This window comes from Crocuta crocuta, unplaced genomic scaffold (genome assembly GCF_008692635.1).
Source record: "Crocuta crocuta isolate KB4526 unplaced genomic scaffold, BGI_CrCroc_1.0 scaffold1153, whole genome shotgun sequence".
Classification (NCBI taxonomy): domain Eukaryota; kingdom Metazoa; phylum Chordata; class Mammalia; order Carnivora; family Hyaenidae; genus Crocuta; species Crocuta crocuta.
The window spans coordinates 186,795-199,162 of NW_027527464.1; the positions used below are offsets into that span (position 1 = coordinate 186,795).

Sequence of the window (12,368 nt, forward strand, 5' to 3'; positions counted from 1 at the left end):
TGTCATATATTTTGGATGTGTTTATTTCTTAGCTAAATGACAATAGACTTTCTTCTTTCCACAGTCTGGTAAAAGCAAGAGAGAGGGAATGTCTTCCTCAAGGCTGCCAGAGACCCAGACAAAACTGGGAGAGGACTTTTGGAGATAAATGAAAGGACATTCAGGTCTCTGGTCTCTCAGGTCAGCTTCCTCCTTGAAAAAAGTGGCACTATGGCTTCAGGGGCCACTCAGGGCCCATTGTATCTCCTTCTCATCTCCATGGCTACTGAGGATACTGGTCTCCTCCAGAACCAGTTAGGCCTCCAACTAGGCCTGTGGTGGACTCCATGATGCCCTTCAGGGCCTGTGCCAAGGTCGGGACCATGGGGGCGGTAGACAGCCGTGTCAAAGACGTTTCTCAGAGACAGGGAATTTCTCTAGAAAAAGAAGGATGAATCATTTCAAAATTGTATCCCCCTGTCCCAAACTTTAACCACGTACTCCTTCCAGAATCTTCTTCCCCTTCATATGACCTCTCTCTCTAAAGTATTCCTTCCTTTAGGCTTTATTCCTCCTTGTTTTCCCACAAGTCAATATTTTCCACTGCACACTGATTGGCTTTCCCAATTCTAACTTCCTGCTTTTCTTTTAAATGTTTATTTATTTTTTTAGAGAGAGAGAGACACAGTGTGAGTGGGGGTGGGGGAGAGAGAGAGAGAGAGAGAGAGAGAGAGAGAGAATCTGAAGCAGACTCCAGGCTCTGAGCTGTCAGCACAGACCCCAATGTGGAGCTCGAACTCATGAACCTGTGAGATCATGACCTGAACTGAAGTCAGTTGCTTAACTGACTGAGCCACCCAGGTGCCCGTAACTTCCTACCTTTCTTTAGTAACACTCTCCTGATCTTTCTCTCCTTCCTACCCACTCTCTAACTTGGTTACCTCACTCTTCATATCCCATTTCCTTATGTTCCTACTAGTCCTTCTCCCAGGCACTTTCCTACATATTAGGCACTCACCACACAGAAGAAGAGCCCAGCAAAGAATCCCACAGCCACTACAACCGAGACCAGAGTAATGAGGAAGATTTCCCATGGTTTCAGAGACCCACTGGGTGTCACTTCATTCACTGGAGTAGTAGCGCTCGCGCCATGGGAAGTTGTGTGTGTTCCAGTTGGAGAATGTGTGCCAGAGCTTCCGGCGGTTGCACTGGATGCAATGTTGGCAGCTGTGCTGGTCCCACTGGAAGTCACACTAGATCCAGTGTTGGAAGCTATACTGGTCCTGCTGGAGGTCTCACTAGATTCAGGGCTGGCAGTTGTGCTTGTCCCGCTGGAGGTTGTACTGGATCCGGTACTGGAGACTATGCTGGTTCCACTAGAGGTTGTATTGGCAGGCGTGCTGGTCCCACCAGAAGTTGTACTGGATCTAGTGTTGAAGGCTGTATTGGTCTCACTTGAGGTTTCACTGGGTCCAGTATTAACAGGTGTACTACTCCCTCTGGAAGTGGTGCTAGATTCAGTACTGGAGGTCACACTGGGTCTGGTTTGGGAAGTTGTACTAGTCCTGCCAGAGGTTGTGCTGGATCCAGTGTTGACAGGTGTGCTGGCCTTTCCAGAGGCTGTGCTATTTTCGATGTTGGAGGTTGTGCTGGAACCACTGTAGGTCACACTGGATTCAGTGCTGGAGGCTGTACTGGTCCCACCGGATGTTGTGCTGGATCCAGTGTTGACAGGTGTGCTGGCCTCTCCAGAGGCTGTGCTATTTTCGATGTCGGAGGTTGTGCTGGAACCACTGTAGGTCACACTGGATTCAGTGCTGGAGGCTGTACTGGTCCCACCGGATGTTGTGCTGGATTCAGTGTTGACAGGTGTGCTGGCCCCTCCAGAGGCTGTGCTGGAACCACTGTAGGTCACATTGGATTCAGTGTTGGAGGCGGTACTCGTCCCACCGGATGTTGTGCTGGATTCAGTGTTGACAGGTGTGCTGGCCCCTCCAGAGGCTGTGCTGGAACCACTGTAGGTCACATTGGATTCAGTGTTGGAGGCGGTACTCGTCCCACCGGATGTTGTGCTGGATTCAGTGTTGACAGGTGTGCTGGCCCCTCCAGAGGCTGTGCTGGAACCACTGTAGGTCACATTGGATTCAGTGTTGGAGGCGGTACTCGTCCCACCGGATGTTGTGCTGGATCCAGTGTTGACAGGTGTTCTGCTCCCTCCAGTTGTACTGGATACAGTACTAGAGGCCATGTTTGTTCCACTAGAAGTCACACTAGATCCAGTGTTGGGAACTGTACTGGTTTCACCAGAGGTTGTGCCTGTTGTGTTAAAATCACTAGATGTTATACCTGCTGATAATCATAAATAATGACAAACATATACATTGAGCCTAAGTACTTTCTGCTCAATACTTGGTTAAATAATTCATTACATGGATAGTTCTATTTGATGCTCACTAACAGCGCTATGAATTAGATACTATTATTATCAACAGCTAAGATGAAGAAACTGAGGCTTAGGAATGTTGACATTTGCCCATGTNCCATAGCGCTGTATCAAATAGTATCAAATAGATACTATTATTATCAACAGCTAAGATGAAGAAACTGAGGCTTAGGAATGTTGACATTTGCCCATGTTTATACGGATAGTAAATAGTAGAGCAGGAATTTGTACCCAGGCTATTGGATCTGCATTTTCAGCCACAATGCTAAATTGCTCTTCCCACCGATCCCCAGCACCAGGATTACATAGCCTAGTTTCACTGATAGTAAGCTTATTCCATATTCTGCTGTATAAGATCCAATACAGATAAGAAGTATTATAAAGGAATTGCAGAAGCCAGGTGAAACTAGTATATATTGATTAATTCATGCTTAATTAGTATTGCTCCTTTTCTAGAAAATATTTTTAGTGTTATTCAGAAAATATCTACATCAAAATTGTCTGAGTAGCTTGTTAGGTCCTAGGCAGACTGCTCCAGATTAAATGAATCAGAGTTTGAGATGGGGACTTTCAACAAGGGGCTGGATGATTCTATATGCATGAAATTTCCAGAGGTTCCTGATCTTTATGCCAGAGGCTGAAGAATAAGTTATATGTAACTTAAACATATAAGATCTCTCAGGATTAAGGGTTTTAAGGTGTAGGGAATCTTTTCAACCTTGGGTGCACAGACCAAGTTAAGGTTATATCTATTTTTCTCCCTAACAGCACTGAAGGACAAAGATACTCAACCTCCTCCAGATAACCAAAATTAACCTGTAGCTCATTTACCACTAAGTGGAACATGGGTGCCTATCGCCTCACTCCACACATGTGTATTTTCCCCTCAGCTTATTTGAACTAACATAGGATTAGAGTTTTATCTCTATTTTGGGAAGACTCCCCCATATCAGCAATATGGTACAAATTGGATTAAGATAAGAATCTTGAGTAAAACTTAAAAGAAACTGAGATGATCAAGAGTAGGAATGACACAACAGTTAACTCTTTTTGTTCTTAGTATTTAACCTCCCCTCCCCCGCCTCAGCCAACCACACAGGTTATTTCCATTTTATAGATGCGGCAATGGAGGCACAGAGAAGTTAAACAACTCATCCACAGTACACAGGTAACAGTGGAGTCATGATCTACACACAGGCAATCTGAGACCAGAGTTTACAGTTTTAAATCCTGGGTTCTAACTGCCTCCTGGGTGACACTTAGTTAGACTGAAGTCATTGGGGAAAAACAATGATCCTCATTCTGTGGAAGAGAACCAGAGTTAGTCCTATCAGTGGTCAGCATCTCCCAAAGCACCTCAGAGGTTCTCAGATTACCCACTTTTAAAGGAAATCACTTACCAGTTTCTAAAAGTAGGAGATGCAATAGTAGCCAACACTTAAAAATAACATGTCCTTTGTGCATCTTGATCTGTCTCATTGTGGTTGGAAAGTAAGATGCCCAAATCCCAGTTGTGGCCAAGATCTAGAGGGCAAAGAACAGGATTCTTGAGAAAGGAGAGTTCAAGGTGAAGAGAAAAAATATAGAGCTTCCAGGAGCTTGAGTCTCCCAAGTACTTGTTCTTTGGAAGAACTTTGAGCCTAGTGGGCAGAAGACTGGATGCCTGGGTTCTATAAGCTTCTTTCATGCAATGTTCTTGCCTCTTTCTTTATAATGGAAGAACTTCAAGGACCTTTATAGCTTCATATGGGTTGGGGAGGAGTAGGGAAGATGACTTATTCCTCTGCCAACTCTGAGCAGTTAAAAAAACAATACTGAGCTTGGGAAGGAATAGACTAGGGGTCAAGAGGAAGGTGAGAAAGGAGAATGACATGATCACACTAGGCAGGGCACTGGACTGGCTGGGTCAGAGCAGGAAGTAGACTAGTATAAAGAGATTAAATTTGTCAGAGTGGAAGGGACCTACCCTCCAAGGCAGAGATGGGGTCAGAAACCTGTTCTACTGCAAGACTTTGTTTCCTGGCCAAGAAGTTCTGTGTGCCTGCTTTGGCAAGGAAAGAGCCCTAATGAAGTGTGCTAAGAGGGTGGTACTCCACATCTCTGAATCAAGTGGAAATATGAGACTCAAAAGAGAGCAGGAACTAGGGATCTGGGCTTCTGGGTTATAGACAAAAGACAGATGGAGCATTACTGGGTATGCAGTAAGCACTCATCAGTCCACACTGAATGAACAGGGGAAGAGAGATCCAGGGGTTGATGAAGCCATCTTTGGGGTCTCTAGGGCATTAGGGCTAAGGGCATGAGGAGTGTCAAATGTGCAGAACAAGCCCCTTGTCAGGCTCATAGCAGGTGAAGGAGTGGTATAAGGTTCTCCTTCTGATCCTCCACCATAGGAGTTCCCCCTCTTATTTGTTTTCAGAGGAATCTGTAGGATCTTCTTTGTCCTAGAATCCTTCAGATGTTCCTTCTCCTTAGCCTAATGAAGAACGTGAGCAGGGTAGAGAGATGCAGATGCAAATAAAGAGAGAGATGCAGATTCCAGGCTCTGAGCTGTCAACACAGAGTACAATGTGGGGCTCAAACCCACAAACCGTGAGATCATGACCTAAGCCCCGAAGTTGGACACTTAACTGACTGAGCCACCCAGGTACCCCTCCTCATTCCCATTAATGAAAAACTTTGTGGAAGATGCAACTTCTCAGATAGTTTATTTGTAGGTGAACAAATATCCCTGACATGTAAGACTTGTTTGAAAGAAGCAGGAGGTGGCTAGAGATATGAAGGAGTGAGTCTGGAGGGGACAGACTGGGCTGGAAAAAACTGATGCAGATCAGCCCAGAAGTTGTGATGGTCAGTTCCTGAGGCTGAAGTGTGAGAAATTGTTCAATAACAGGCTGGGCTCTAGATTCCTGGCAATCTCATAATCCCATTCTATGGCTGATTGGCCAATAGCACTCTAAGAAATCCTTTTCTTTCCCCTCTAGAATTATTTGGAGGCAAAAGTCCTGAATTCAAGTCCAGATTCCACCCTTTAGACATAACCCTAAAATGTTTTCACATGCACACTTATCAGAATCTGTATGTAATTAGTGTCTTCACTCTCTTTCAAAACAATCCAAGAATCTTGGAATTCTACACCCAGTTCCCTACTCATACCCTAATGTTATCAATTCTTTTAATTCCATCTTAATTTTTAACTTCATGAGAGATTATTGTTATTTGCTTAAACACCATCAGCCAAAGATAGTCAGGCAGCTACAGTAAGCTGAAAGAGAGACTCATGAATATAGTGACTACTGGGGTGGGCATGTGCTCAACTAAAACTTGAGAATATTTTCATTAAAGATGGAGAATAGATATTAATGGACAACCATAAAGCCATGACACACACTTAAACCTACTTGCTTTATTTTTTTAGTATAGTTTCTGTATTCCTGGAGCTTTCATTCTGTTTTGTTTGTTTTGTTTTGTTTTTCTAACATAATTTATTGTCAAATTGGCTTACATACAACACCCAGTGCTTATCCCAACAAGTGCCCTCCTCAATGCCCATCACCTACTTTCCCCTCTCCCCACCCCCCATCAACCTGCAGTTTATTCTCTGTATTTAAGAGTCTCTTATGGTTTGCCTCCCTCCCTCCCTGTTTGTAACTATTTTTTTTTCCTCCCCTTCCTTATCCATTCATCAGTTGATGGACATTTAGGCTCTTTCCACAATTTGGCTAATGTAGAAAGTGCTACTACAAACATTGGGGTACATGTGCCCCTATGCATACATCAGCACTCCTGTATCCCTTGGGTAAATTCCTAGACATGCTATTGCTGGGGCATAGGATAGTTCTATTTTTAATTTTTTGAGGAACCTCTACAACCTTTTCCAGAGTGACTGCACCAGTTTGCATTCCCATCAACAGTGCAAGAGAGTTCTCATTTCTCCACATCCTCACCAGCATCTATAGTTTCCTGATTTGTTCGTTTTAGTCACTCTGTGTGACTAAACCTACCAGTGTGAGTAAACCTACTTGCTTTATATTCTGTATTTAAGAATTCTAATACCTTTAGTTTTTGTGATCTGATCTTGCTGTCTTTTTGTGTTTTGTTTCTTGCTGGTTTTCACTGATGGTTTCTGACTGAGATGGTTTTACTTGAGATTTATGAGTGAATTTATTTTTCTTGCAAAGTTATCTGTAGAAGTACTTTGAAGCCTAAGATGAGGGCTTGACCTTCCGTAGAGAATTTACATGTTTTGGCCAACATACAGACACATTACCATTTGAGGATTCTCATAAATTAAATTATAGCCTTCAGGTCTTTTGAGTAACCCATGATTTGGAACTGCAAGCCATGTAAAGTATGTGGTTACAAGTTATTTCTCCAGAGATATTTTCCCTGCACCAAGTTTAGAGAGACAGGAAATTTTGCTTGCATTTCCTGAGAGGAAGAGTGGGTTTATTTTTAGCTTGCACTCTCCCTGAAGGTTGCAGGTTTATGTGAGGGCTTACTGTGATACCCACCCCACCTGTGCTGGCCAGTCGGACTCAGGCTGTGCTACCAGAAGCTTAAGTTCACCGAGTTTGGCTAACGTTGGCTTCAGTACTCCTCTTACCTTCTTGGGTTCCTACCTTAACTTAGCCTTTAATTTTAACATTTTTTTAAAAATATTTTATAGGTTCAGTTTTTTAAAAATATTTTTATTTATTTCTAGGAGAGAGAGAGACAGCGTGAGCAGGGGAGGGTCAGAGAGAGAGGGAGATACAGACTCCGAAATAGGCCCCAGGCTCTGAGCTGGCAGTCAGCACAGAGCCCGACGCGGGGCTCGAACCCACGAACCGCGAGATCATGACCTAAGCGAAAGTCGGACGCTTAACCGACTAAGCCACCCAGGAGCCTCTAATTTTAACATTCTTTACTTTCCCACCAACTCACTGATTCATTTAAGATTATTGTGTAATCCACTATATTAAGTTTTTCAAGGTATTTTAAGTCAGTGCACTTAGCCCATTACAGAACCAGAAATTTAAATTCTCACTGAATTCTTTTGAGAAATAAATGTAGTGTATTTAAAGTTACTAGAATAGGGGCGCCTGGGTGGCTTAGTCGGTTAAGCGTCTGACTTTTGCTTAGGTCATGATCTTGCGGTTCGTGGGTTCGAGCCCCGCGTCGGGCTCTGTGCTGACTGCCAGCTCAGAGCCTGGGGCCTATTTCGGAGTCTGNTTACTAGAATAGTGTTTGGCACCTAGTAAACATGAAATTATAAAGAACAAAGGAAAAACAAAAAGTAAAACAAAAACATATATATTTAGGAGCCAGTGTATTTTAGGATTTTAATTTGTAGCACATCCCAGTGATTTTCTCCTTACTTGTCACATGACATTTGGAAGAGACAAAGAAATAGGGAAGAAGAATCTTCTCAAAGATGAAGGAGACCCAGAAAACAATAAATGGTTCTAAGATGGTTTCCTGTCACCTAGTTTGTATGATTTGAAGCTACAAACCTAGACAGATATTAACTACACTTATTGTGGTGATCATTTCCCAATGTATACAAATATCGACTCATTATCTTGTACACCTGAAACTACTAACATGTTATATGTCAATTATACCTCAACTAAGAAAGAAAGTAGAGGGAAATAGAAAGAAAGAAAGAAAGAAAGAAAGAAAGAAAGAAAGAAAGAAAGAAAGAAAGGAAGGAAGGAAGGAAGGAAGGAAGGAAGGAAGGAAGGAAGGAAGGAAGGTAGGAAGGAAAAAAGACAGAGAGATGGAGTGCCTGGGTGGCTCAGTCAGTTAAGTGTCTGACTCTTGATTTAGGCTCAGGTCATGATCTCAAAGTGGATAGATCAAGCCTGGAGTTGGGCTCTGCGCTGGGTGTGGAATCTGCTTAAGAGTCTCTCTCCCTCACTCTCTCTACCCCTCCCCCCACTCACACTTGCTCTCTCTCTTTATCTAAAATAAAGTTGAAAATAAATGAAGGAAGGAAGGAAATCAGTTCAGTGAAGATCAGGCTGCTAGCAGGCGCTTGCAGAATGCCTCTTGTGTACCTTTTACCATGGTCAGGATTCAACCCTGATATAATTAGAGAGTGACTTCCCACTGCTTTTGGAATCTGCCTCTTCAATCAGCCACAAAAACCATTTCCACAACTGGAGTCAATGACATAAGATCAACTGACATAGTTTTGCCAAGATATCCTTGATGTGATCTCATTTTTCAATGAAGCAGAGGTCTCTTGCTTTCAGCATCTAGTATGATAGGTGTTATGTCTTTTCTTTTCTTTTCTTTTCTTTTCTTTTCTTTTCTTTTCTTTTCTTTTCTTTTCTTTTCTTTTCTTTTCTTGTGAGAGGTCTTCGAAATTAAATCAACAGTAGTTTTTAACCTGAGTTGTTTCTGTCCTCTTAGACTACTGATTTAAGCAGATAATGAAAGGGCTGCCATTTTCCTCTAAGAAATATTGCTATTAGTGTTTTTTTTTAAATGTTGCTTTCGTTACAAAATGACTCAATAGATTTACCCTCCTTTGACTTAAAAAAAAAAAAAAACAAATGAAGAATGCCATGTGATTACAAATTCTCTGGGGAGATTTTTCACCTCTGCCCTTCTACTCAGTATTCAGTTTCAAGATAGACATTCTTCTCAGCCCCGTGTGCACCATGGACAATGTCATTTTATTCTAGTTTAACTATATAGTTAGCCTAGAGGCTTTCACCATTAATATCTCAGCTTTATTTAGGATCTCCTATTAGACTCCACCCCTTGTTCAGGTCTTGGACTTTGTCTCCTGTACTCTACCTGCTAAGAAGCTGTGAGAAGATAAGCTTATGTTAACCAGACTTGGCAGATGCCCTCAATGCAAAGGCTGGTTCAGAGCTCTCTTTGAGCCTCTGTCAGTCTCTGCCTTCTCTCCATTGTTGATCTAAATATTACCTACTATCTACCTAGTTAATTGATACAGTTACAAATATTTTCTTTCTATACTTAACTGGCAATTTTTGTTGCTTTTGTTGAGTGGAGTGGCTAACATATCTTATTCACTATATTGACAGAAAAGTGGAAGTTTTCAAAAGATTGTCCTGAGACTACAAATTTCACAATCATATATGATAGTGCATTTAAAGTCACTTAGTACAATGCTTAGCATGTAGTAAGCACTCAGTAACAAAGGAAAAAGGGAAAAAAGAATCTCCAAACAGGTAAACAAGTAAGCAAGTGATCTGGCTACAACAAATATTATGAAGTGTTTTAAAAAAATTTATTTCTTTTAATGTTTTATTTATTTCTGAGAGAAAGAGAGAGACAGTGTGAACAAGGGATGTCAGAGAGAGAGGGAGACACAGAATTTGAAGCAGGCTCCAGGCTCTGAGCTAGCTGTCAGCACAGAGCCCCGCGTGGGGCTCGAACCCACGAACCGTGAGATCATGACCTGAGCCAAAGTCTGACGCTTAACCAACTGAGCCACTCAGGCACCCATAAAAAAAAATGTTTATTTTTGAGAAAGCATGAGTGGGAGAAGGTCGGGGGGTGGGGGGAGAGGGAATCCCAACCATGCTCCATGCTGTCAACATGGTTCCTGACATGGCGCTTGATCCCAAGAACTGTGAGATCATGACCTGAGCTGAAATCAATAGTCAGACGCTTAACCAACTGAGCTACCCAGATGCCTCAAGGTACTTTTTTAAAGCCATAATAATGCTTTTTTTTTTCCCTTCTTACTCGTGGCATTACATCCCAAGGAAACTAAAAAGTAGAAATCCAAAGCTGAAAGCACATAGATTATTATCACTTGCACATCAGGAAATCAAAGAGAAACTGTTCTGAGACTGTTAACTTTAAGAGTTTCTGAACTATGGCTCAGCCCAGAGAATATTTTCACTTGAGCTCACATGTAAAGTTGAGAAACCTGCAAGTTTCCTCTAGAATCTTTCTCTATATTTCTGGCTGGCCGATTGGGAAACTTTTTGTGATCTTTTTTTCTGGTTCTTTTTCTTTACCTTGATCATGACCACCTCAAAGGCCAATTTTCTTTTTTTTTTTTTTTNNCCTTCTTACTCGTGGCATTACATCCCAAGGAAACTAAAAAGTAGAAATCCAAAGCTGAAAGCACATAGATTATTATCACTTGCACATCAGGAAATCAAAGNTCAAGTACAGAGCTCTGCCCCCTTCCCCCCTCAAAGGCCAATTTTCTAAAGACTTTTTGGAAGTCCATCCTGATCCATTTTATGGTCACTGCCTTCTTCTCCATGATCCCCTTCTTCTCCAATATTTTCTTTTTTTTTTTAAATGTTTNTCCAATATTTTCTAGAATATCCTTCATTGTTCAGTCTTTTTCCGTACTCTCCTTGTCCTCCACGGTGTCTTTGGCTTCCTCCTCTGTGATCCATTTCATGGTTCTTGTAATGGCCTCTTCCGTGTCCATGACTTCTGCTGTGACTCATGACATAACCACGGTCATGAGTGTGGCTCAATTCATGGTCCACATCATGGCCCACTCCATGTCCTAATCCATATGCTCCTCCATGAACCAGTTTATTTTCCCAACTATGGAACATCCCAGAGCTCAGTCCTGAGTTCGGGTCTGGACCAACGCCAATTCTGTAATCATGAAGGTTATAAATGCTCTCTTTATCAGAGGAAAAAAAAGTCCTTCTAAAAGAGAAAAAAAATATATATATTACTAGGGTTAAATCTAGAATCACAAGTTTTCACTTTTCTGTATGTTTTGTCTTCTTATCCTTTTTTTGGTAGGTGTGATATTGCTGGTTCTCATCTTATTATTTATTTATTCACTCTTCTGAGAAAACAGCCTTCCAATTATTGCACTTATGTGAATGTTGTGATCTTGCTCTTTGCTTTGATAAGATTATATGCCACTAAATTTTCAAGACAAAGGTAAATCCACATCCTGTACCTACGCAGTGGAGTCTCTCAGAAATAGGGAGTCTTTTGTTGTGCTAATGATCAAAGAAATTTGCATGTCTATGAGGACAGGTAAAAAAGAAATGAAAGTTCATAAAATAAGGATCAGAATAGTATTTACTTTTGGTTGGGTAGATACTGGGTTGACTGGGAGGGGACACACAAGAAACTATTCAAATGATAGAAATCTTCTGTATTTTGAACTGAGTGGTGATTATAAAAGTATGTGCACATTTTTAAATTAATCAAATTGTACACTTAAAATTTGTGCACTTCTTATAAATTATACTTCAGTTTTTAAAAAAAGATAAGAGAAGGCCCACAAAATGCCAAAAGTTGGAGAACTGGTTTTAAACTGCAGCTAAGAGCATGGGCTCTTCAGTCCAAGCAGACTTGAATTGGAGCCTTGCCCTGTGATCTTCAGCAAGTTACTTTAGTCTCTGACTCCAGTGTCCTAGTCTATGAAATGGGATAATAATAGTATGTTCCCCCAAGGTGGTTATGCAGAGTAAAGAAGGACAAGGCTATTTTGCACTCTTGGCTCTGGACCTTGCACTTAGTAAACAGTTAAAGTGCTAGTAATTGTTGTTACATCTTTTTCTTTTGTTGAGAATGAGAGAAAAGAAGAGGGGCTGGGGGTGAGAGAGAGAGAAAGAGAGAGAGAGAGAGAGGGAGAGAGAGAGAGAATCTTAACTAGGCTCCATGCTGAGTGAACCCTAACATGGGGCTCAATTCTACAAACCTGGGATCATGACCTGAGCCAAAATCAAGAGTCAGACACACAACAACTGAGCCACACAGGTGCTCCTATTACATCTTTATCTTAAACATTTGAAGAATTGCTGATGGCTGGAAAGTTGCATTGTTCTCACCATGGTGAACAATCAAGATTTTGAGGTAAGAAACACAAGTAAACCAATTGGAAATTATGCCCATCATTTGTGGCTAGTGTGTAAATTTCTTATTTATTTTTATGGGTCACCCTAGAAACGTTGAAAACTATTTCCAGGAATACATCCAGCCAAAAAGT

At 41.6% G+C, this 12,368-nt stretch overlaps 1 protein-coding gene across 1 annotated transcript; it reads right to left on the minus strand.

Annotated features, from left to right (window-relative positions):
- Window positions 1-227: 227 nt before the first annotated feature.
- On the minus strand, window positions 228-10,838 carry MUC21 (mucin 21, cell surface associated). Its single transcript, XM_077763935.1, has 3 exons — window positions 10,757-10,838; window positions 998-2,295; window positions 228-416 (listed from the first exon to the last, which is right to left on the minus strand). Exons 1-3 carry the CDS (start codon window positions 10,836-10,838, stop codon window positions 228-230), a joined length of 1,569 nt encoding a protein of 522 aa, XP_077620061.1.
- Between the last annotated feature and the right edge of the window lie 1,530 nt (window positions 10,839-12,368).

Coding starts and splice junctions, on each gene's coding strand:
- MUC21 (XM_077763935.1), bottom strand. CDS start 10,838: ATGGACACGGAAGAGGCCATTACAAGAACCATGAAATGGATCACAGAG. Junction 2,296..10,756: donor CACCGTGGAGGACAAGGAGA/GTACGGAAAAAG, acceptor TTAACACAACAG/GCACAACCTCTGGTGAAACC. Junction 417..997: donor CTGGGCTCTTCTTCTGTGTG/GTGAGTGCCTAA, acceptor TTCTTTTTCTAG/AGAAATTCCCTGTCTCTGAG.